Source organism: Grus americana, chromosome 1 (assembly GCF_028858705.1).
Source record: "Grus americana isolate bGruAme1 chromosome 1, bGruAme1.mat, whole genome shotgun sequence".
Classification (NCBI taxonomy): Eukaryota; Metazoa; Chordata; class Aves; order Gruiformes; family Gruidae; genus Grus; species Grus americana.
Genome location: NC_072852.1, coordinates 22,942,097 through 22,968,413, shown reverse-complemented (window position 1 = coordinate 22,968,413; position 26,317 = coordinate 22,942,097). Strand labels below are relative to the sequence as shown.

Here is a 26,317-nt window from a genome sequence, read left to right as displayed (position 1 = left end):
GCCTAATGGCAAAACATTGATTGACTCTCATTTAGTATTATTTCTGGACTGTGGCATATCTGACATGGCCCAGATTTTGAATTTTGGTGTCTCTTCTTGCTGGTTTATTTCTGTGTGTATGGCCACTATAACACAACGCTTTTGTAGGGTAGGAGTGAAAGCACCATACAACAGGTTTGTCATCCATATATCGAGATGATACATCACTTGACAGAGTGTTGCTTTCACTTTCACACAAATGTAATTCCTTTTTGTTGAGAATGCAGTAAGACAGTGTAACTGCCATAAGGACCAACAGATGATGTAAAGTATTTGGTGAAAATTTAGATTGCTCAAATACTTAAGAATTGTTGTATTAACAGTTTTCATGGAATAATGTAATGTTCTAAAAAGTAAATGTCAGATTTTGGTTATCCAGTGATCTGCTGCTGCGCTACAGTGTTACGTTGTTAAAGGCATCCCTATCTTTTTCTCTGCTTAGTTATCCCGTCCTCTGTTGTTGTTGCACAAATCAGGATTTTTGCAGTACAGATTTACCCTCTGCCAAACAGTGATCCACAAGCCGAGACAGGGTAGAAATTCTTGGGTTTATTCCATAGACCATCCTGGTTTAGCGTTGGGACTATGAAGACTGCGCTTCTTTCCAACAGACCATTCAGCTCTAAAAATTCCTATTTTCTGAAAGCTTGTGTATGAAAATGTGTATGTATACTTACTACACGTAATTTTCCTCTTGCTTTTGCTTGGGTGTCATTTCTTTGTCCTGCTTTGGTTCCCTCTGAATTTTGAGCTGAGTTCTCAGGGGATGAGCGTGCTGGAGATCACCATGGCAACACTCCGAAAAATGCACACTGCAGGCGCCAGGCTTTGCTGGCGTTATCCCTGCGAGAGCTCTGATCATCTGTGGATTTGTGGACTTATTCAGGAGCTGTGAGAGGGACGGAGTCAGTGGCTGAGAGCTGTGGGTACCTTGCCTATTAACAACATTTCCTATGCAAATTGAGGAACTCTGGATATAATTCACTGATGTACAGCACCAGTATCCAGCCTTTTCATAGCTTACTGCTGAGATTTCCCTTAGCAGACTTTAAATCCTCTTTTTTTGTCCACATAATTCTAATATTAGCCTCTTACATCTTAGCTCTCTCCGTTTTCACTCAAGGCTACTGTGGGAGCTATTGCAAAGGCAAAGATTGTTATCCTGGTAAAAGCTTAAAGATGGTTGATGATAAAACATGTCATAAAGATTATGATGCAGAGTTTAAAAGAGGTGAGCGCTCATATCCCTGCTGTTCCCAAATCCTTCTTCAGGAGAAAAAGAAAACATTAAAGGAAGAGTTATTTTATAGATGAGCATGTCACGGCAGTGGTTGGGAAAGAATGGGGTCTCTCAGCAGCAGGAAATAACGGAAACTGGATAAAAGTGTATTGCCTTCTGAGTCAAGAATTAGGGGCTCTAGATTGTGTCCTGACAGAGGAAGTGTGACATTGGATTTTTGTTTTATATTACTGAAATAATAAGTACAGCATATCCCAGTACATGGAGGGTTTTCTTTCTTCCTTTCCTTTCCTTTCCTTTCCTTTCCTTTCCTTTCCTTTCCTTTCCTTTCCTTTCCTTTCCTTTCCTTTCCTTTCCTTCCTTTCTTTCTTTCTTTTCTTCTTTTTTTTTTTTTTTAAAGTACTATCTCAGCCCACCAGCTGCAAGGCTGGACCACCAGAAGGACGTGGGCTTGTAATGCACAGAGCAGCAATTAATTCAAGTGTGATCAGCAGCCTTGAATAAGGTGCCTCCGCTTCCAGTTATTGCATGAGTAGCACTAAGCCCATGAGAGCACAGTTCATGAACAAGCAGGATGCAGAGCGCGAATGCCCAAAATAGTTGGCAAGGAGTGCTTAGGAGAAAAATGTATTTGAAGCCCTCCTTTTTAGGGGTTTTCCCAGTCCCATTTGTAGATGCAATAGAGGTCAATACCCATGTTAAACTGAGGGGAGCTCAGATTCCCACTCTGAAAATGGGTTACACATTTTGCATTCGTTCACTGTGTAAACTGCACAAGCTGGTCCTGCGCCAGGAGCCCGGATCACCCACACAACTCAGTGCCCTAAGAAGTCAGGTTTCCCTCAATCTCCTCCTATAAACGTAGAAATGTGTCTTGTACAGCACTGGATCAAGGAGTCCCCCTTTGGGCAAGGGCATCTGGTAGCAAAGCATCAGAGAGATGGGTGCAGATGCCACTCAACAGCCTGCATTGGGATTTCCCAATTCCTAAAAAAAAGCATTCTCACTACAGTTCTACTGCACAAATGCCACAGCATTATCCGCATGCTCCCGTCCTCCACTTCCTCCAGCCAAGGGCGTGCGTTTCTTCTTGAATGTAGGTGGCTCTGGCATCTGAGTGCAGAGATCCCCACCGCTGTGTTTAAGTGCTTGAAATCCAGATCCTGGATTTAGCTTCTACTGGAGATAAGTATAACAATGTTTAGTCTGAGGTTCCCAGGCAGGATTGAGTATGAGAAAAAGAGCAGAGCCACTGAGTGGTGACAACGTGAAGGTAGTTCAACTTCTGTAGAATCCAGAATTTTGGGGAATTTGGGGGAAAAAATAGAAAACTAATGGTATACATGAGCAGAAGTTACAAGAACAGCACTCTGGTATGACAAATAAACCTTAGGAATGCTGCTTTCATTTTTTGTTATTATGGGGCTAGGAATGGTTTATTTCAACATGTAACTGTTAACATGGAATAAATTGGCCAACTTTCTTCTAAGGCCAATTGATTAAACAAACTCACACATGCCTCTTTGAAAGAAACAGTAAAATTAACATTTTTAGAGAGTAGAACTGCAGCAGATCAGGAGGTGTTCAAACTTTCCTGTAAATGCTGGCCAAAGAGTCCAGCACTCTTTACGAGACTCACTGAAGAGAAACAAAGTTCATGGGTTATTTTCATTTCCTGTCTGCCTATTTGAAGTTCATATTTTAAAAACAGGACTGAAAAAGCATATTCCTGCATTTTCAAAGAATCTCATTCCCAAGATTTCATCAAGATAAGACTTTTAAAATCTTAATGTTACTGGTGGTGATGTGGTTCTAGGAAACTCCTGAACTCCAAATGCAGTTGACAGGGATGCCATAAGTCAAAAAATGTTGTACCTGAGCCCTATTTTTTAACTGTAACTCCAAGAGAAAAATGTGGAGGTTATGTGGGTCACCACTCTGCCAGAATGCATAATGTAAACAGGATAAACTGACTGGGAGCTCATGGAATCTCAGCATGAACAAAGTTTTAAGAAGTGCTGACTTGCTACTACAACTTCTAGCATCAGCATTAATCGAATCTAGTGTATTTATCTTCCTTTGCCATTCTCACTAAAATTAGATTGTTTACATTTTTGAGCAAGCTAATGGCACAGTTATTTACTGCTCACCTCTACTAGGCAGAAAAAAACTAGCAGAGAAGCTACCTGCTCCTTTTACCTCTAAAACACAATTATTAGAATAATAGTGAGACTATTGATGCTTTATAGAAAAGTTTCTCCTAGATGAGAAAGTGAGAGGTTTAGCTCAAAAAGGCTTCTGATTCCTGTCCTATGCTGAGATGTATAACTCTCTTGAGGTATGCAATAGTCGATTCTGCCAATTCCTGAGGGTTCTGCAGAGAAAGGAGGGCAAAAAGATCTTCAGAGGCTTTCCCAGAAAACCCATTTTTGGTGCTGACTGGGATTAATACCTGGTGTTGTTTGTTACGAGTCCATTTGTTCCTAAAAATGTAAATGTCTTATCCTTGAGGCTCTTGCACTAACTCATTATTTGAATGTCTTGACTTTGATGTGGAAAAGCAATTTCTGCCGTGTATAAAACGTTATTGGGAAAAATACATTTTGCTGCTCATATAGTGAAAGAATTCTGCAGTTCAAACCCGTTTCCCTACCTCAGCCCTGTTGTTTCTAATGATGCTTTCACCTAGCAAATCCAGGTCTTGAAGAGAATAATGCAGTAGGTAACACGTTTAATCACTATAGGAAATATGAAACAGCAGGGAATGAATTTCCAACTGTGCAAACAAGAAAAAAAGAAGGAAAAATGTGAAAGCTGTTTTTTTCATTTCTTTCTCCTTAGATTGGTCTTACCCATGGGGCTTTTATGGTTCCACAGTTGCATACTTATCAATAATTGTTTCCTAATTCTGCTCCGTTTCTGCGCTGAAGTAGTATAAAATGTTGAGCTCCACGCAGCCAGTCAATTTTTAAGATCCCATGTGGACAACAGAAACCAGTGTGCTGTTAGTAATCTGTTAAAAGGATAATTTTCCTCTTGTATCGGTGTTTAATTGGATGGAATCTCAAATGTTAATAGTACCTACACAGCTTAAATACCGTTCTTGTCTAGATGTGACAATGTATGGGGAAGGGCTGCTCGATTGAATGGGAAGTTTCTCTCTAATTAGTCCAAACCCTACCTGACTGGGGAAAAAAAGTAGTTTACTGAAATCATTTCAAGAGTCAGAATTGGATACTTGCTCGTGGCAGCTGTTCATTTGTACTGGGGTGTTATTAAATAACGTGTAAACTGAATGTGTGTTGGGGGAAGGCTCATGCCGAGGGGTGTTTCAGCAGGAACAAGGGATGTGGAGGTTGCTTGCCAGTCACAAGCAAGCTGTGTTAGATCGCACACCTCTGCATCGGGCTGTGTCTGTGTTCTGAACCCCACTGGGACACCTGGATCTTACCACAATATAAAAATAGTGGTTGTCTGAAGCTGCGTAGCCCAAGGCTGGAGTGAAGTGCAGAACAGGCATCACGTGCTTGCAGCAGCTTCCATCTTTTCTTTGCCCCCCCTCCCCTTTTTTTTTTCCTTCCTAGCATGAGCTGCAAAAATTAAAAATCTTACATATTTCTGTTCAGTGTACAAGGAGGAAGTTGTTAGAGAGGGCAGGGAGAGTTAAACCCTTGGAGGCAACTGGGAGACTGGAAGCACAGGGGCAGTGAGTGGTTTTATGAATGGCCAGGGATGGGAAAGACAGGTGGAGTGGCAGTGCTGTTGGAAACGAGGAAGGGTCATTCAAAATGCACCTGGAGTCCTGCATCCAGCTCAGGGGGCCCCAGTACAGAAGGACATGGACCTGTTAGTAGAGGTCCAGAGGAGGGCCACGAAGATGGTCAGGGGGCTGGAGCACCTCTCCTATGAAGATGTGCTGAGAGAGTTGGGGTTGTTCAGCCTGGAGAAGAGAAGGCTCCAGGGAGACCTTATTGCAGCCTTCCAGTATATAAAGGGGGCTTGTAAGAAAGATGGAGAAAGACCTTTTTACCAAGGCCTGTAGTGACAGGATGAGGGGCAATGGTTTTAAAGAGGTTAGGTTTCGATTGGCTGTAAGAAAGAAATTCTTTACTGTGAGGGTGGTGAGGCACTGGAACAGGTTGCCCAGAGAAGCTGTGGATGCCCCCTCCCTGGAAGTGTTCAAGGCCAGGTTGGATGGGGCTTTGGGCAACCTGATCTCGTGAAATATATCCCTGCCTGTGGCAGGAGGGCTGGACTAGATGATCTTCAAAGTTCCCTTCCAACCCAAGCCATTCTGATTCTATAAAGCTGATTCTGTAATGATTCTGAAGTCCTGTCCAACTAAAGAAAATTAGGAGAGGTTTTCATCTCCAGCACTTTGAATATGAAAGTTTCAATGCAATTAGACAGGCTAAGAAAAGGCTTTTGAAGAGTGACTTACCAGAGTAGGCTAAACTAATACTCAGGCCTCCTTCAGACATGCCAGGAACAAAAAGCTCAGTGTAGGGCCAACTGGTGGCTGGGATTCGAAAGGGCTCTCAGAGAGGATGAGGCCCTTACAAATATTTCATTCATTCTTGCTACATCCTGTTCCCTCTGGAAGAGGTCAGGGATTTTTCACAGTGAAGTCTTTTCGGTGGGTGGGTCGGGGGAGTGCTGGCACAGGCTGTTGAGAACCTGTCTCGGTGGGAAATGACCACGCATTAGATCTCGTTTATACAGAAAACAGATGAGTTTAAATACACAAAAAGGAAATGTCTTTGAGTATCCAGCTCCACACAGAGGAGCTAAGATCTTTTTCTTCCCTCTGCTATCACTGGGCTCTGGCATCAAGGCTTTACCATGCATAAATGTAGTTTTTCTAGTAATTGTCATGGACCCATTAGGAAGTGACTTATTTCTAAGCTAGCTCTTGCTATTATTCACTGTCTTCTTTCTTCCTACTCTATCTTCCATTAAAAAAAAGCCCCTGGCAAATAAGTCAGGGATAGTGAAAAACAGTTGAAAGCCTTCCATAAGAAATGGGATTTGGCAGTTCCCCAGGATGAAAGGAAACAAGATGATGTGAAAGTAGCAGCACAGTTCTGATTCCTTATTTACCTATTCTTGGCTCAAATAAATAGGGTCCAATTAAGATATAGGTGATTAGGGCTAAAAAGGAGTGGATTAGAAAGCCATTTATTTCCAAACATCTTTTTGAAAGAAGCAGTCTTGCCCGAGACCTCATGACTGTTGCCTACTGTGGTATGAAGGGAGTGCCATACACTTGGATGTTTCATTGTTGGATGCAGTACAGTACAAAGCTCTTGAAAGCTTCCAGTCATTAAACTTTGCTAAACAACATAAAGCTTTTTTCAAAGAATGGTACTCCTGCTTCAGTGAGCTGGCCACCATCCAGCCCCAATTACCTTCTGCCTATCTAAATTGCTCTGTTTATTTAATTAAACAAGGTCATATGTCAAAAGATGATGTTGGGTAGGGTCGGTGATGCTAAGACAATAGGTACTGTGTCACCCAACTCATTCAGGGCTGAGTGAAGCAATTTCCATGTGCAGATCATAGTGATTTTGTGCAAATCGCTCCGAAGCTTGCAAAGGACTTCATAAATCAAATAGCAGTTCCAGTTAAGTTTAAACAAAGTGTTATTAATAAAAGTGCTGATCCCTGTCAAGCTACCTGGACCACTGTGGGAGCTGTGTATGAATATTGTTATAGTACTCCAGAATGTATAAAAGAGAGACGCCTGGCTTGTACGAGAAATGAAGAAGTTTCTCCATATGTATCTACCACAGGTTTATGGCCATCCCATACTGATGCAGTGCTGGAGGGGATAAGGACCATTGATTCTTCTAGACGAAGGTGTTTGTCTCTTCCAAGTAGATTTTTTTCTTCTGTCACACTGCTGCTTAAATGCTAATACAAACCTTAATAAAACGTTACGGTTGTGTCATCAGTAAGATACCCAGTGCACTTCCTTGAGCTCTGTATCCATGCTTGCTGCGTGGGAGGGACCAGGGGATGCAGCTGTTGGATTGAGACCCCGGTGTTTCAGGTGCCTGGTACAGTGAAATCAGCCGTCCAGCACAAAGTACGGCAAACTGCTTTGTCAGCAGTTCTTAAACTTATTCTCAGGATTTGACCTAGACTGGAAGGATATGAAAAAGACATTACAAGTTGAGGAACTTTTTCAAATAAGCAAACAATTGTCCTGCTGAGCAGAGCTATTTTTGAGGGGGGGAGATGTTTGCTTAATCACCTAATGGAGCCGGTGCATTTTTTCCACATGTACTCAGATCGAGCAGTGGCCTCTGAAATCAGCAGTGTAGTTGTCTTGGATCTTTTTTTCTTTTGTCTATGGAGGTGGGGATCCAGCCCCATCCCCTAGCTCTTCCTCTGGCAGCGAGCATGCTTTACATACTGGTGAGACTGAGTAAGGTGACCTTGCTCTGCTCTTTGAATTATAACCTCCTCAGTTTGAATGTTTGCAGTGCTTTAATACTAAACCACTGCCTCTCTTGCTGAAGGCACTGTGCAGTGCGAGTAGAGACAGTTTAAATCCATTGTCAGAGAGCGAGAGAGACTTAATTAATGTCTGGAGTATTTTAATCCCACCAGTGTTGCTGTCTTTAGCATCAGGGATCAATTATTTCAATGAAATAACAAATGCACCCAACACAGACAATTCTTATCCCCATTCCGCTTAGTAGGAGATTCCCTGTGTCTTCTGGGTGGTTGTATTGGGGGCAGGAAGGTGTCCCAGAGGTTGGCCAGTTTCTCCAGAGAATTAAAAAGTAAATGAGTTCTTCTCACCATATCCTTGTTTCATTCTTTTGTGCAAATCTTTTTGCACTCTTAACACTTTTACTTATGAAAGGCTTGTCTGAATTCCCAAGTTGGTTTAATGTTACTGAATTATTATATCAATTTAGCTGAATACTTTTCTTTGACATAAACCTAACTATGTCTAAATACATATTTGTGCTCAGCCTAAACAAATCTAAATGTTAGGTATTGAACTAAAAATATTTAAGTGCCTTATATCAAAACCTTATTTAAAAAACAAATCAGACAAGTATAAGTAAAGTTGAAATCTAAACAAGCGTGCTTATCTGTGTTCTTTTACAGTGTGGCAGATATCACACTATAGGAAAAGCAGAGCAAATCTATGAAAGCTGGGGCTAAAAATGTGTTGTCTTTTTTTTTACTAAAGGCAGTTTAGTGATTTCACTAAAATCAGTGGGTGAGATTGTATGATAATTTCTTGGCATTTTGGTGATGGGGCTGCTTTCAAACATCAAGTCAGCAGGGAGAGTAGGGTGGCTGGGCATATACTGGGCAACATGGACTGATTTGCATGACAGTTTCCCTACTGCACCACCATAGTTCTTTCTAAATGCACAAAAGTAGTGCTCTTGCTTGCCATTGTTTAATGACCCTGTATGGTTAGACCTGAGGCCAAGAGGCCGTTGTTAAAAACCCTTCTTTTGCCTGCATGGGAATCCTGTCCCCCATGTTACTGTGAAACAAATGTGGTGGCAATAGAGACTGGAACGAGCAGCAGAGTCCTGGCTGCATCCTCCTCTGCGTGAGGTAGCAGAGCTGGAGACACAGTGGTGGACTTCAGACCTTCCCTTAGTCACTCTGAGAAGGGACCAGCCAAAGGGCAGTGGCTGTCTTTTATAGACACTCCAATTTGAAAACTGTGTGGAGAGACACATTTCTGTCTGAAATACGTGTGAATTCTCTGCCTGAAAATGTTTACCCAAAACTTTAAGGAAAGTTTAATTCTGTGGCTAATTTTAGCAATGTACTGGAGCTGTCTGGGTGCTTGTTTTGGCTTTTTGACTCTTGCCATGAGGAGAATTCTCATTTTATGTAATCTTTTTCACCCATGTATCACACATCCTTTGCAAAGGAATAAAAACACTGTACCCCACTCTTGCAGCCTGGATACTGAAGCATCGAGGCTTCAACTTGCTCAGTTTCATGGTGGAGTAACCTTCTTGCTCGAGCCCCTTGTCCAGCATGGTTCCATCTTTTGGCACCAACCCTTTTCCATGCCGTCTTTCTTTGAATCAATATTAGGAGTTCACTTGCCAATCACGCTAACTATATCAAGTGGCAATATACTCAACCTGAATGAACTCCAGCTTTTAAAGGATGCTGATCCAGAAGTAGTCCAGAGACAAAGCCTTGGTGAGTTGCTGTTACTTGAATTCTCAGAGCAAGCAAACACAGATTTCAGAGATACTCAAAGAATGATCTTCATCATCTCTGACATCCTCACATTTCAGTACTTTAATAACTGATTTCTGAATATTGCTATAATGTCAGTTACAATTCATGCCTGCTATTCTCCCATCAAACAAACAGAGAATAGTAAGTTTGAGTTTCCTATTGGCTTATCTTTATGTCATCCAAGTCCTATAGAAAGATAGTGAGAGAAATGTGTGCTCAGATACACACGTGCAACTCCTGCTGTTTTCTGTGGGAAATGGTGCATAGTTATTTGATGGTAGATTGTATTAACAAAATCATTTGCAAAGCATCATAGGATGTACAAGTCATTTATGTCTTGGAGTGAAGCTTCCTCTGATGTGACTCCACAGGCTCTGTACACGTGCAGCAAAAACCTGTTGGAAATTTGTCTTTTGTTGAGGACTCAGTCATACTGCAATTTCCAGGTGTGGAAATGGAATTTCTGGCTTCTGGGATTGGTTTCCAGCTTTGTTTTGGAAGGGGAAACTCTTGCACAGGGGAGTTTCCAATGCTTCAAAGCCTTTCTGTGCCCAGTAGCTTCCAGCCTCACATGTTTAATAAACCTCCATGGTTATATTACTGTCATGAGCTTGGTGGCAGGCATATTTAAAGCTTGGATGATATGATGTTTCTTCTGATGGCAGTTATAAATGCACAAAATATTAGCATCTGAATGTCTTTAGAAATTCACATTGAAAAGACCAGGCCAAGGGGTAGGAATTCTTAGTCTTGTGCTGGTGCTCTGTCATGGCTACAGATTGCTGGTACATCACATCCAGGGCATGCAGCGTGAATGGGCAAATATCTCTCTACTATGATGTGACTGATAGTGCTTTGCAAGCATCATACATTTCCACTAATTGGATGCTATTACTACCTGATGTGTAGGTCATTGCTCCTAATTTATTAAGGGCCAAGAAGGTACTTTGTACTTTACAAGATGCAGACAAAGACAGATGTCTGCTTGGAAAATTAAAATGTACCAGTTTGAGGGTTTTATATAAAATCAGATCAACTATACAAATCCAATATCTCGACAGATCCTAATAAACCTGATGAAAATTAGCGAAATTAGATCACCTTAAAGCTAATAGATTGTCACAGAAATGTTCAAAGTTGTCTGCAAAAATGCTTTCAGGCAGCAGGATTAGCATGAAGCATATTTTTACAAGGATTAGGGAGAATATTTTATGGGGTAAACTAGCTCATAAAATTGTTCCTCTTTACTTGAGTCTATAGAAGGACTTCTCTCATGAGATATGCAGCCTGAACAAAAACTCGCGGTCTTCAGCTATTACAATAACGGTTTGTTCTTTCTTTATGCACCATACGTAAAATCAGAAGTGCTCCTGAAGCAACTGAGCTGTGCATTCTGTTTACTTGGAAATAAGACTATCCAAGTAAATGGTTCAGAATATATATATTAAACACTGTAATTCTGACTGTCCTTCAGTTCTTGGAGGGGAATGAGGGTTCTGTTTTCAATGACATCATGCTTTGAGGCATATTTCCTATTACCGGTACACATCAGCGCTATAAACTCTATGTCTTAATGTAGCCCTATAAATTTTCAGCTTATTTGCTTTCGAACAGTTAAAGAAAAGTGTTTATGCATGGTGATCATGTTTGAAGACTTTCCTAGATATATATTCTCTGTTAGAAAGTGTGCAGGCTGTGTTTGAATTTAAGAGTTTATCTACTGTACAAAATTTCTAAATACATTGAGCAGCCACTGTAAACTCAAATTTGAAATATATATATACCGAAGTACCCCACATACAAAGCAAACATTGTAAAATATACTTGGATTAGACCTTTTAACCACATCAGTGGGTGCCATAAAAGAAACATTTTGCCTAAGAGCTCACAAGATGCATGACGAAAGCTGCCCAACAGAAGTCTTTGGAGACTGCCTGAATAATTAGGATTGTGGGGTGAAACCAGTCATGCAAGCAGGAGGATTTACACTGCCCTCTATTTGCCTTGTGTAATGTAGCTGGCCCTTATTGGCCCTACATACTCATGTGTCCAAATATGCTTACCAGTGAGAAGAAAAATGTTCCCACTAGCTGCCAAGCAGCCTTGCAGCGGCCTCTCCATCCTGCTACAAACACACAGAAGACTCTCATCTTGTTACAACCAGAATTCAACCCTGCCCTGCAGCAGCAGAGACTACAGCCCTGGGGAGCAGGTGGCCATGGTCTTGTCACCGGGACCATACCTGGCATTTTGTGTCAGGTCTGCGGGAAGCCAGTAGTTTCGATCAAGACCTCTTTTCCATTTGTTAGCATTCACTGTTTCATGGGGCATATTTTTGCATAGAATCAAACATCAAAATGAAATCACATCAGGAAATGGGGTCGCCACAGGCAGGACTGTATGTGAGGCAAATGCTGTGCCCAACTTGTCCTGTGGCTTCTCTGGTAAGAAAGTAGTAAGAGTTCGCATGGCTTTACTCGTGGGTTTGCATCTTTCATCATGTGTTTTTTCATAGGGATGCTTTCGCAGCACTTATTTAAGCAGAGGATTAAAGATGCACTATGCTGCCAGAAGCATGAAAAATGCTGCTCCTTTATTTGAGCGTGGTTAGCCCAGCTCATCAGTCAAGGATAGAGAAGGTTTAGAGTTACCAGCTCTTAGGAAGAGTCAACTCTGAGTGTTAGGATACCAAAACCAGATGCTTTATTTACAGCTCAAACAGTGCTTTCCCCATCCCATCCTCTCCCCACCTTTTTTCTTTAAAGATACATTTCTGAGTCTTGCGATGATTGTTTTAGGTTAAAATACTATTTGCAAATGGTTTGATTGCAAAATCAACAGGCAGATAAAGAAATCCCCCAAACCATGGGTTGTTACTGGGGGGAGTCGAAGGGCTGGTCTGCTTGTCTGTGGCTATTTACTTCCATGCATCTCAAATTGCATCCTCTGATCTTTAGGAGCATGACTTGTGGTTCTTGAAAGCCTTTGAGTAGACAGGAGAAAATTGTAAATCTGGGACCAGTAATTATAGGGACAAATTGTGGGACTTAGGCCTATGGGTTTTTTTCAGGGCAGAGAGGAAAAGACCATAATTATATGTGCACTTACTGGACAGCAGCATTTCCAAGTAAAAATTGCACTCTGCATAGGGGGATCCTGTTCTATACTTATACTTAAAGGAGACTTATAAGAAAGATGGAGAGAGGCTTTTTACCAGGGCCTGTAGTGACAGGATGAGGGGCAATGGTTTTAAATTGGAAGACGGTAAGTTTAAATCGGACATAAAAAAGAAATTCTTTACTGTGGGAGTTGTGAGGCACTGGACTAGGCTGCCCAGAGAAGCTGTGGATGCCCCATCTCTGGAAGTGTTCAGGGTTGGGTTGGATGGGGCTTTGGCCAACGTGATCTAGTGGAGGGTGTCCCTGCCCATGGCAGGAGGGTTGGACTAGATGATCTTTAAGGTCCCTTCCAACCCAAACCATTCTATGATTCTCTGCAAGTTTACACATCACCTAAATCCTGTTAGAGCCCTCAACGTAGGCCATAAACAGGTCCTGGCCAGGTTGGCAGGTTCAGCTGGAGTTGGGCCTGAGCCGCCCTATGCAATTTGGTTGAGTTTATTCATATCTTTTTCACACATGTTAGAGCTGCTCTGCAGAGATCGTAGTGTTGTGTTCAGTGTGGCTGAGGACTTGTAATTTTAAAGCAAGGAACTCTGTTTTGGAGGGGTTAGGCAGGGACCAGTGTGAAATGGCTGGTAATATATTTTCATCATGCATTGTATCGTGCTCCTTTTTTGAAATAAAGTGTTCCTGGAGATGAAATTGTGTTGGACAGTTCTGAAGCTAGGAAAACACATTTTATGACTGTGTTATGCATCCATAAAAAGGGGATTTTATAATGCTTTTGCCGACAGGCCCTTAAACAGACAGGCACAGGTAGGCGCTGCTGTCAGGTCTGTGCAAATTACTGGTTAAATGGCTATATAAATTTGGAGTGAAATATAATGAATAGAAACATAGAAGAAGTGTGCGCAGTGTCTGTCCGAGCAGATTGGATCAGCGCAAGCCAGCACTGCTCTGCTAGAGCCAGGGACACTCCATTCATTTAGATAAGCCTCACTTGTTAGTTTAAAAAAAAAAAACAACCAAAAAAACCCCCAACCAAACAACCCACCAAAAAACCTCAACAAAACCAAACAGTAAAAGGTAAACAAAAGTCAAAATACTGCAATTCTGTTTTGTCTTTTCTCACCTGCAGCAGCCAAAAGCCACGATGCATAAATGAATAAGTGCAATCAAATTCGACTTGGTAACACATAGCCTATTCTATATTTGTTTGCATCTCTGATGCTTAACCCTTTATACTGTGTATGGTGTTTATTTTCACACATTCAATTTCTGGCAAGCCCTCTTTCTTGTGAATTCTATTTCACCCATCTCCCCACTGCCTTAAAAACCTCTCCAAATATTTACCACGTGCCCTTTCTTGCTACGCTTCTCTTCTGCTTCTCCAAGCTTTCTGCTCCGTTGTCCTGTGTCTCCCCACCTTCTCCTGGCTCCCTTCTCAGCTGCAGGAGTTACCTATCTCTGAGCAGAAGCAGCCCCCCCCCCCCCAGTTTGTTGTTTCTGCTGTGCTGCTTCACCTGCACCATGTACCACTACATCTTCTTGTATCCCTGCAAGAGGACACCAGTTCACTCAGCACCATCTCTTCTGTGTCTGTGTTCCCTCCTCCTCCTCAAGTTGCAGTGAACATTGAGTAGGTAAAATCAGCAGGTGCCATGAAGTTAAGTCTCGCTCTATTTTTCTTTTCTCTGAAAAAGCAGGAGGAAACAAAAGAGGAAGAAAAAGCATTCAGGAAACAAAAGAGGTGTTTCCAGATAAGGTTTGAAAAGAGATAGGAAGTCAATGAGGCAGTGAGTATGTCTGAGCTCCCCATTGAGGTCTGAAAATCACCTGAGGTTCTTGTTCTTCTCGCCCCCCCTCCCCCGCCTTTTTTTTCTTCTACTTCCTGCTTTGTCATTAGAGACTTTCCACAACAGTATTCAAGCTGTAGTAGCAGCAGTCGTAGGAGAGGAAAACTTGGAGGCTGTGCCTGAGAAGAAAAGAAAAGAAAGGAAGGTGGAGGGAGGAGGAGCAGCTCTAAGAAGATGTGAAAAGAAGTGTAAGGGAGAAAAAATAAAAGGGCTTTTTAAAAACTGTCATGAACATTAATTTGAAGGGCAGAGAGAAAAAAAAAACACACCACACTTGAATCTCAGAGCAATCAAAATGAGCATCACCACCATGGACATACAAATGGTCCAAATGAAAGTTTAAAGAATTTCAAGAAAGATGAACCAGACAAACCCTGCAATTTATCTCCAGCAGCAGAAGCCAGGAAAATTCTCTATTCCTCAGCTATGTGTTTCTTGGCTTCTGACATTCAATAAACTTTCCATTTCAAGAATTTTCCCCATCCTCCTCTGCCTCTCTCTCTTTGTGGCTTGCATTATCAGCTGCCTAAGTATAATATATATCGTAGTACTCCGTTTAGTGCGGTTGACAGCTTCCCATTTTCATAGAGCTTCTGTCCCACCTCTGAGAAGTTCAGGATAAATTGCTGGCACAGCCAGATAACTACATTAAAATGAAGAATGCGGGAATCTGTTAAACATAAATGGGAAAACAAAATCAGGAGAAACAGAAGAATAAGAAGTATGATGAGACAGGGAATTATGCAGCAAACATCGTCAAGACAGGGGCAGAATTAGGGAGAACAAATTTTGTTGCACAGGGTTTTATGAATTATTCACTATATTTGTGTTTCATTGATTTATGGATTAAAATTGATTTATCCCATTGATTTATGGGATAAATTTCATACAGCCTTATCATTGTTGCTTGTACATGATTCTTCTATTAAGTCCCATAACATTGTAATGTAACAGGAAGAAAAAAAATGATAGCTCTGCCTCATGCCAAAATGCTGCTTAGCTTCGAAAGTCTCTTTGCCATCCTGTGCAGTCATATTGCAACAAGGAAATTCCTGGCTATTTCCAGTTCTCCTCTTCCTGCATTTAAGTCAGCCAGAGCTATGTGCAGGTTCGAGATGCTGCCAAAGTGGGCTAGTGCTGCTGTAAAAGGCTGCGGCTGCGTTGGACATCCAGAGTGTGCTTTGGTGCTTCTGTTTTGAGGAGAAGGGAAAGGCGAGATGGATCGCCTGCTTGTGACCTCTCGAGTCTCGTTTGTGCAATTTGTAGGGAAAGTAAAGCTTCACACATGCTGGAAATGTCGTCGATTTGATTTGATTATTTTTTGTGCCTGTGATTAATGGTTAATTATGAGGGAGAACTGGTTCTGGCAAGGAAGGAGCCGGAATAGTTTGTGTTTGTTTCCACGTGGTCATGCTCAGATTCCCCCACACTGGAAAAAAATCCGCCTCCTTTCTTGTTTCTTCCAGGGGAAGTCCGAAACCAGTCCTTGAAGATGACCTTAGCATTGAAAACAAGCAATTCGTTGTTGTAGCGTGGAGCTGGTGACACAGAGTCCTTTTACTATCAGTATAAATGCATTTTTTTCCTTGTGCCGTAATACCCTTATTAGTGCAGGGAAAGACAGCGAATTAAAGCTATCCTAACTCCCTGGGGGTTTCCTTCCCATGCTCCAGGCTCACTCTCATTTTCTGCTGGTCCATCAGCTAAAAGAAAACAAAAAAGTTTTCCTGAGTTGCAGAAGGGCCAAAATAACCCAGGGCTTGCGTGGAGCCAGTGGGCGTGCATGGGGCAGTCCCTGCAGGCAGCTCAGACACTGCGGCAGGTATTTACACTTGGGGCCAAATTAGATTTGGCCATTTGCAGGATCAGGGAGTGTAAAAGTGTCTGTAAGCGACTTTGGGAGCATCTGGAGGGGCCTGTGGTCCTGTGCTGACAGCAGACTGATGAAGCTGGATTTTGGTCCATAGGGCATCACTGGGCCTAGTGTTCAATGAGGTTGAAAAAAAAAAAAAAATAACAACCTAATTTTTTGTTAGTTAGGAGTCCTTGTGGTTTTAACAAAACCACAGAGTGGGTCAAAGAGGGGATTCTGTGGGCTCAGATTCCTGCCGAGTCAGCTGCTTGCTATTAAACATGTCACTCGGCTGCTTATCTTGCAGATCAACTACATCTTTGTAACGCTGAGAAAGCGAGGATTCATTAAAATGGGCACTTCATTTCTACTGAGAGGACACAAAAAAAAAAAGAGGGATGAGTGTAGAAGCCCAAGCTGAAAGGGAGATGTGGTGTAGGAAGGCAGAAACGCAGGTCTGGGCTGGGTATATGCAGCCCTCTTATTTGAAGTGATAATATGACTGTTTGTCTTCATAATAAAAATCACAGTAATAAAAATAAGGATTTGAAGAGATCTTTCTGGCATAAACTACCTGTGTCTCAGTGATTTATACTCTGTAATTGCTGGTAGCTAATGCTGTGGAACGAGGTCTTTCCACAGCAGCTATTTTTATTGACTTTTTTTAAAGCTACTTGGCATTGTGAACTCTTGAAGGTACTTTCACTTAGAAAATTTTTGTTTTGATTCCTAAGAGCAGCAAAAAGCAACCCTTGGACTGTGACAGAATCCATGGTATAAAATATTTTCAAAATCAAAATGCTGCCAGGTCTGGCTGTAATAAGCCAGTGACTTCGTTAAGAGTTCAGCTTTGTGTAGCACAACTCTGCTTCTAAGAGTTCATATAAATCTGCAAAGCGATACTCTTCTGTTTACCTGCTGATGTTGCATTTTCCAACTCTCGTTACCTGTTGTTAATGCTCTTTTGAGCGACTCTTAGTTGAAAAATTAAGGCTCACATTTGTCCCTTTTGCTCTGAATTTGGAGCTAGATCAGAATATTAAGTACTTTGGAGTTCAGGTGTGCACAGATGAAAGGTTTCAATTTTGACTACTAATAGTGTTATTAATTTAGCTGGAAGCTAATGACATAATTTTGATGTGAACTCTGAATTTACTAGCTATTTGTCTCGCTTAAACTTCTGATTCAACCCTGTGAATTTTGCATCAAGTTTGTGAGAGTCCTTTGTGGTGAGATGCTTGGATGCCGGTGGATACAGGACCTACCATGGAAAGCAGTTGTGCTCTGCAGCTGTTAATTCAATTGCAATGCCTGGAGAAACCATTTCCACATTGGGATGGGAAAATGTTTATTTGTGGGGTGCTGACCTGTTTGTATGTGGCAATACTGTTTTACTGTAGTTGTGAGAGATACGGGAGCTGGGTGAGATCCTCTGTTTGATCCCCTCCCCACTTGGAGATTGGGAGACACAAGGAAGGTGACAGGTTGGGTGATCTTTAGTAACATGACTGGTGGTACAGATTCTCAAAACTCACCTTCTGCTGTTATGGAAACCTTGATGGGGATGATCTTGTAGGTAAAGCTCAAGAAAGTTCTTAAATACTATTTGTCTGGCCTTGTGTGTGCCACATTGGTTAATCCTTTCAAACTTGTCCCTTTGCCCTTGAGCTCCCAGCCAGCCAAGCTGTGGGATGCCTTAGTATCTGCTCAAGTTAATGGGCTCTCACAGGGAGTGAGTTATTTGAGCTCTTTTTGCAAGAGCCACTGCTGATACCTCAGATCTTCTGAAAGATGAGTCTCCAGAGTGATATAAGGATCTTCTTCTCTGTCCCCCTTTCCCAGGGGAACTGTCCTGTACACACTCTCCTCTCCCAGCCACTGCTGGCCTCTGCTGATGCCACAGGTGCAAGCAATAGGTTTACTCCTCTTTGGGCCTGTATAGAAAACCCTGGTTTTTGGTAACCTGAGTTTGTGGTTCCACGTGTCTTCCATTTGTTTTACCCGGGGATTGCAGAAAAATACCTGCAGAATGCAGGCGTAATATTCATTATTTCCTTGTAAAATCTATAATTTCCAACCAATCCTTGTAAAAGATGATCTGTATCAATATAACTATTACACATGTTAAAAAAGAAACATTATATTATTGAAAATTTCTCAAAATAGTTAAGAAAAAACATTGAGAATTTACCCTGTGAAAGCAAGCAAAACTTTTATCTTCCACATCAGGAGTAGAATCTATATTATAAGTATTTGTCCATTTTTTGCCACTTTTCCAGCAGTTTGACCAGATGGGATGGTTTGTCCCATACGAGTGTGGATCAACATGAGGACGCCCTATATCTTAGCAAATTGTGTTTTGAGGAGCTAGGAAAGAGAAGGAAAATGACTCCTTTTATGTTTGAGCAGTACAGGCTATCACAACATCTAATGAAATGGATGTTGGTTTTTCATTCTCCGCAAAGTGACCTCCCACAGCTCACTGACCCACAGGTCCCATCTGCTAACAGCAAACCATCACAACTAAAGGGATGGACACCCATCACAGTGATCACTATTCTTGGTGGTTCTACTAAACCAATTTTGGACCTATGCTGTAGTCTACAAGAGAGTTCTTCTCTCTCCAAAGCCTTTCCAGCATGTTGCCATGCGCTGAGGAAACAGGTTTGAATCCTGCAGAGTGTTTTTCCAGGTGGTTCCTTCTCTGAACCAGCGAGCACCATCGTTCATTGGTTTTAGGAAATAGTAATAAAAGTTGTAGCCGGGGAGGAGAGTGCTCACATTTACCCACAGTTCTCACAGAAGCAGAAGCTTTGAAATCCAAACTGAAAATCTGCTCATCCCCTGCCTCACATGCATTCTCCAGTTTCTGTTCTGAATTCCTTTGAGCTTAAAAATGAAAGCTGAATTCTTTTTGACTTGTGGAAAACCTATCGGAAGCTAAAAGCAAAGTTACTCAAAATGAAGGAGATGAGAAATTTCTTTTCATTCTTCTTTCCCCAAATATCTGTGCCATTTGGGTGCATTCTTGGATTTTTACCTTTTTTTATGTTGCAATTTTTGACTCTTTTTACCAACTGTCTTTTTCAGGTTTAGGTTCTTTTGGACCTTTTAGGGTCTCCCTGATAAGGCAAAAGTTAACAGGGAGAACCGCAGTTCTCTGTATCATGTACTGTTAAAGTGTATCAGTATCTGCCTCTCTTGGCAGAAATGGTTGTCTCTAGATCCAGAATTTCAAGTAACAAAACTTTGTCTGGGTGAGGTGACGAGTTAAATTCAGTGTATATATATATGTGGTAATTCAGTGTGTATATATATATACACACATATGGTTAGGGAAGAAACTCTTCAAAACTCTGCAAAAACACCGCAGAAGCTAAACTGGTGAGATTATTCCTTCACTGAAGAGTTCCTTGTCCGTCGTTTTGGGGAATAACATTTGATTTAGTTCTCAGTTACTCTGATTTCAGGCAAAATTTCAGGTATTCTTTCACCTCAGCTGAAATGAATGTGGGAAACTAAGTAATATAAAGTAATATTGAAGGCTAAAGAAAAGTGACTGGGCATGGCTGAAAAGTTGAAGGTTCCTGTATACAGGTACAGCAGGGATTGTGCAGTGAAGGAGGAAAACACCTGCCATATTCTTGGCAGCATGTTGCTAGTGCTAATTCTTAAGGGTATTTATAATGTGAAGTCAATTTGAAACTCACTTTGTGCTTGTAGATTATAGATGCTCTTTTTTCCCCCATGCTTTTTGAAGAATTGACTGTTAGTAAAGGTTATTGGTCTTGCTCGAGTAGAAAGACATGAAGTTATGGGTACTTAAATTAAAATTGATCCAGCAGTGGGGCAGAGTGCTGGTAGCTATGTCATTCCAACACAGTGTCACTTTATGGCAGTTCCCCTGTATGAAATGTTCTCCTGGGTGCTTCGCGTTTCCTGCACATAACTTTTAGAGTTTCATATTTCTTGTAAGCGGCAAGACGCTTTTCTTTGGTGGGCTTCTTTTAAAGTGCTTGGTTGCTGCCATCCCCCTTTCCTTGTCACCTGTGGAATCTCTGAGAGACTGGGGAGGGCCTGTATGTTATCCACACTTTCTTTTTAATTAACACACTGCCATCCTTCTAGGATACTCATCGAAATCACGTTCAGTTGTCTGTATATGAATCAGAAAAGGAGTATGTTTTGAGATGGGGGAAGGGAAAGGGAAGGCAATGGTGAAAAAGGGAGGAATCCAAAAAGGAAATTACTTTGCAATTCAGGTAACCTTGACGGGAGAGTGATGAAGATTATTCTAACGATGTCATAGGGTGCAGGGAGCAGGATGGAGACAAGACTTTGAGCGAGGAAAAAAATCATGTCATCAACTGCTCTGTTGGGCTGCTTTTATCCTGAGTCTGCCAAGGGCTTAAAACTAAGTGCAAACTGAGGTCAGAGGGTTTATGTCAGCTCTCAGGATCAGGGCATGACTTTGAGTAAGCCACACAGGTCCATATGTAATTAAAGTATGTGATGAAACCATTGGAAATACATTTTCTATGCTGAACATCTCAGATTCCATGCTCCAGTCTGGGCTTCTTACTCATCTTCTCTTGTGTTTCCGTGACTTGTTCATTTAAACCAGAAGTTTTTCACAGCAGGAAACTGTGCATTGATACATTTCCATAGCACCTAACTCAGTAGGGCATCCGTGTTAATAGCAGCCCTGCGTGTCCTACCACATCAGCTGGCCATAGCAGGATTCCTCCAGCTGCTACTTCGCAATTAAGTTAAGATCTGGTGAGAGTGAGCTGTGGTTACAGTGCATCTCATTTAATTTTGTTTGCTTTTTGCTTTCCTTAAGGCTGGTATTTGAGAATTGCATGGGAATTTAGTTCTGGATCTTTTCCGTAGCGTATTTAATTTTTGTTTACTGTTTGCTTTGAAGGGGGACTGAGGAGGAAATGAGACCAATAGCTACAGAGGTTGAAGAACTGTTACCTTGCATGGAGGTCTGAGATAATCTGACGGTGTTTGGCATGAGACTGGGGTGGCAGGGAGTAAATGCCAAAAAAAAAAAAGCAGAATTAATGGAGAATGCATGTATTTCTGAATAATTTAAGTCAAGTCAAAAATTTTATAAGTATACAAGGCAACAAATAGTAGGGAGGAAGCATTACCCATTTTTGTACAGAGATGTGAATTACTCCTGTAAGAGTCTAATTTGGAGATGCAAAATGTACTTTTCCTTAAATCCTGGCTCTGGCACGAACCAGCAAGGCTCTTCGTTCTGTCCATGGGATGAAGGCAGGTGTACTGCAAGTGCAGCCTCTGTGTCATTAAGATGGATGCCACAAATGGACAAAACATTTTTTTAATCCACTGAAATAAATGGAAATGGAGGTGAACTGAGTACAGAAATTAAGGTACAATAAATTACTTTCCATTAATTTGAGGCATATTTTATAAGTAGAGCTATTTATGGCTTTTTTTGACTGAGAGCAGAGATGATAATAATCTGACAATAATTACCATGTGGGAAAAACAGGAACAAATGAATCCGAATTCTTCAGCGTTTGATCCTTGTGCAATAGATAGTAGAATGATAAAATTTTTATGAAATGACATTGCAGTAGTATGTCAAGCTGTTTTTTTATTTCATTGCAGATAACTGCAGTGAAAATATTTGAAACTAGATGACATGCATTAGGACACACCATTTAGCCACGGAGATGTAAGCTGGGATCAAAGTTTGTTTGGAAAATTGTGGTCCTTGGGAGCAGGAAGAAAAGAGGAGTTTTTGACAAATAATATCAGAATTCTTCTGGGTTCCTCAGAGCAGGGCTAAGGTTGGTGTAGAGAGGTCCAACACTTCATTATGTTGCAAGGCATGTGCATGAAGTCCATGCGTCTGAAGAATGGGTTATAATTCTTAGCCTTTTCTTGGTCACTGTCATACAAGGTCAACCTATCATTAGAAGTCAGGCTTGTGCTGTTGGTAATGTACTGTCTTTTCTTTGACCTCATTTTACAGTTAGCTACTCAGTTTGGTACACGATAAGAGCTTTAGCAAAACAAGATTGAAATTAGCCTTTTATTTTGTCTTCATTATTATCCTGAGTTACATTCAGTAGGTTTTTGGTTTTTTAGAAGTTAGAATCATTCTGCTTTTAGAAAAGCTGTTCTCACCATTACACACGCGTTGTCTCCGTAGAGGAGCAAAATGCAGTCAGTGCTGGAGGGCAGGAGCTGTCTTTCTGCATTGCTGGCGATGCCAGGGTGGTTTGGGGAGCTGGCAGATGGCTTGTGCTCACAACAAGAGTCCTTCCCTCCTTGCTCAAACATTTGCAGCCTGGTTGTTGATGTTTAACCTAAGTTACCCAGTATAAAGGATGATTCAGACAATTCTCTTTCACATCCCACCAGAGCCTATTGCTGCTGCCAAAACAGAAGTTAGAGCTGACAGAGGAGCATGGTTCCTTTATTATTTATTTTATTTTTTCACTTCCTCGTTTTGACATTCTATGCTATTTTCTTCCTACTACAAGGCTTTTGCCTGTTAGATTACTTTGTTAAATGTTTCTCTTTTCTGGGATTTTATTTTTTCCTTTCTATTCACTGTTCCAGATATTTTCAGATTTAACTTGAGATTCCCTCTAAGTTTACAGGTTCTTTCCTCATCAGGCTATGGAGTCACATGGCTAACTTTGAAAAGGGAAATACTGTGGATCATATTCGGTTTTCAGTACTTCCTCCAAACAGTATTTATCTTTTCCCCCTAACATGGGTGCGTCCAAGCATGCCACCTTCTTTTTTCTGCTCTCAGAACTAATCACGTGCAGAAAACATTGACAAAATGTTTTGTGCTTAGGAAGCCAGCTCCTCATTTAACTCTTCATGTTAAAATTAGACCCCTTCTTACAAGTTTCACAAGGTCTTTGTCTGATTCCAGACAGCCAGGTGATCTGCTTGGGAAGTAAAAATTATGAAAAAAACCAAAACAGTAACAGAATCTTAATCCCATAAAGCACCAAGTGATGTTCTTAAGACAGATTTGAAACTATTGAGTTGCAGTGTTCGAGTGAATTGAAGTGTTGGACTGCAATGCATACCAGCAGTCAAAGGCAATGTTGCATCTTAAGGGCTCTACGATCTACCAGCTTTACATTGATGAAGGATTAGTGTAACGCCTTCCCCAAGAGCATCAGCAGCCAGATCCAGACTTACTTGTAGTCAATGAAAGATTTTTTTCTTTTCTGGGGAAAGTCCTGCAACACCAAATGTCTCAAACACTTCTATGTAAATTCTCCCCCTGAAACATTGGGATCCCACAGCTTATTTTTAAAATCTCAACAATAAATAATTCACACAGTATGAAGCTGTCTGGAGAATCACTGCCACTTCTTGGCACTCTATGTTGTTTCAAATTTTCTGTTGTTTTCATTGTGCTTTAGCACAGGATCGATTATCTAATTGGTTATGTGATAATCATTTAGACATTTGACCTTGTTTAATCCTTCCCCAACACATAAATTGCTAGGCCATTAGCAGGATTTGAGGCTTTCCATAATCTTCATGATGTCTACACATGCATAAGAATAAATATATATGTGTCTGAAATCATGGAAGAAAAAACCTTCATGTTGCTGAATTTTGTGTAAATTTTATTTTTCAATATGTTTAATGTTGTTGTTTTCTTCCCCTTTTTAGGTATTACATAGAAATGGCTTTATGGATCTGGACACTGAGCATTTTGAGCTGTTTTTGTGTCACCTTATCCAGAAATGAGGAACTGAAATTTTTTCAGAGTGCTACAGAGCTAAATCATCTAACAGTGGATAATGACACTGGGATAATCTATTTGGGAGTGGTAAATGCTCTGTATCAGCTTACAGAAAACCTGGATGTAATAAGGTCTGTAGAAACAGGCCCAAGAAAGGACAACAAAAAGTGCACACCTCCCATTGATGAAAATCAGTGTAAAGAGGCAGTACCGACTGACAATTATAACAAATTACTGTTGCTGAACAAGGCGGATAATACAACTGTGGTGTGTGGAAGCCTTTTTAAGGGAATCTGTGCCATCAGAGGTCTAGAAGACATTAGCATTGAGAAGTATTATGTAGACAGTAGCGGAGAAAAGTCCTTTGTAGCAAGCAATGATGAGAATGTATCGACTGTGGGATTGATCACCTCCTTGAATAACGACCGAGTGCTGTTTGTTGGGAAAGGGAATGGACCAAATGACAATGGCATAATAATCAGCACTCGGCAGCTCTACGAAAGGGATGGGAAAGACATTTTTGAAATGTATACGGACTCAGCAGCTGTTAAGTCAGCTTATCACTCATCAAGCACACAACAATTTGTGGCAGTCTTTGAGGATAAAAATTATGTTTATTTTATTTTTAATCAGCAAGAGAAACAGCCCGTCAATAATCGCACACTGATTGCACGTCTGTGCAAAGATGATGCCCATTATTATTCCTACTTTGAAATGGACTTGGGTTGCAAAGATGATGATGGTGCCTATGACCATTGTCATTCTGCTTACGTCACTACCCCAGGAGAAGAGCTGGCTGAGAGCATGGCTCAGCAGAGACAAACTATGGATGCTATCTCAGATGACAAAGTTCTTCTTGCGCTCTTCAGCAAAGTAAACAAAGATAACGGCTCTCTAAAATCTGCCATGTGTGTGTTTTCCTTGCGGCACATCAATGAAAAGATGGAAAAAAACCGGAATGATTGCTACACTAAAAAGAATACCAGCTCATTTTACAAACTTTTTGCAGCAGAAAACCCGTGTGCATCACATGGACTGGTAATATCAGTATCAGTTTTAGAATCTGTGTTAGAATTAGTGGAAAATATACAACTGCATGTTTTGGGGTGGCTTTGAGCTAAACTATAGTGAGATCAGATAACTGAAAACTCAATAGCTGGATTCACTATAGAAATGGAATGCGGGTGGGGGTGTGTGGAACAGGTCAAGCCAGAAGTGGCAAGATAGTCATAATTTTGAGTCTTTTTAAAAAAATTTGATGTTTTCTGAAAGATTAATATTGGTTTCATAAATGCATTTGTTTTAAAGGGTTTCTTCTGGTATGGAAATTACCGAATCAAATGCAGTGATTTGTTACGCCTATAATCAGCTTCCGGATGATCACTATAGACAATTCTGGTCTCAGCCAACATGTTTATAATGTTTTTAAATGGTATTAAGAATCTTGTAGGTGATATCTGGAGTTCAGTGTTGTTTCTCACTTGGATTTGAATTTTCAGATAACTGAAAATATGTGTGTTTCTTATATTCAGGTAGTGTTCATATTTTGCTCTGGTTCAAAATGCTTCCATAGCGTGATGGCCATCTTTGTTTTCTTTTTATGGCTTGTTATTACCTTGCCTATAAGGTTTTTGGAGGGCGTTGTTACACCTCTCCAGATACTGTTCTTCAATTTATGACTGTGTCTCTGAGATGCAGTTTTCTGCATCCCTGTTGACTTTATAATGGTTTTGCCTGCACCACTCAACCTATTCTCGAGCCCTACTTGTGTACACCATTCGTTACTGCAGCCAACCCTAAAGTGGTTTGTGGAATTGAATCATCTTAAAAATAGCTCAGCCAGCTTTCATGAGGATGTCTTAATTCCCCAAGCTGAGCAAGTTACACACTTGCATAAGCAGCTGTTTGAGCACAGCTTGAGAAGTGGTGTGTTACAGTCCAGGTGTAGGAGTGAGCAGCTGAAGAGATGAGACATGGGAATCACCTTATGGTGGTATCAACCCAGAATCCTTTGTGTCATGAAACCACAGCCCTCTCCTGCATAGTAGGTCACTAGCACTGGTAAGAAGTCCAAAGAACACTTTTTGCTTCCAAACACCTGTGTTACTCACTGCAGTGCCCTGCATCCGAGGTGAGCATCAAACACAAAAATCCTGAATGTGACAACTAGAGCAGCCCTGGCTTCCGGCAAAAAGGAGGTGTGGATTT

General features: G+C 41.2%; 1 protein-coding gene across 8 annotated transcripts in view; it reads left to right on the top strand.

Annotated features, from left to right (window-relative positions):
• Positions 1-26,317, top strand: part of PLXNB2 (plexin B2) — a 257,382-nt gene that overhangs the window by 152,834 nt on the left and 78,231 nt on the right. For all 8 annotated transcript variants that reach the window (XM_054834250.1, XM_054834267.1, XM_054834306.1 and 5 more), the window contains one exon: positions 24,037-25,147. In XM_054834250.1, the coding sequence (XP_054690225.1) occupies positions 24,037-25,147 (1,111 nt within the window). The remainder of the gene's footprint in view (positions 1-24,036; positions 25,148-26,317) is intronic.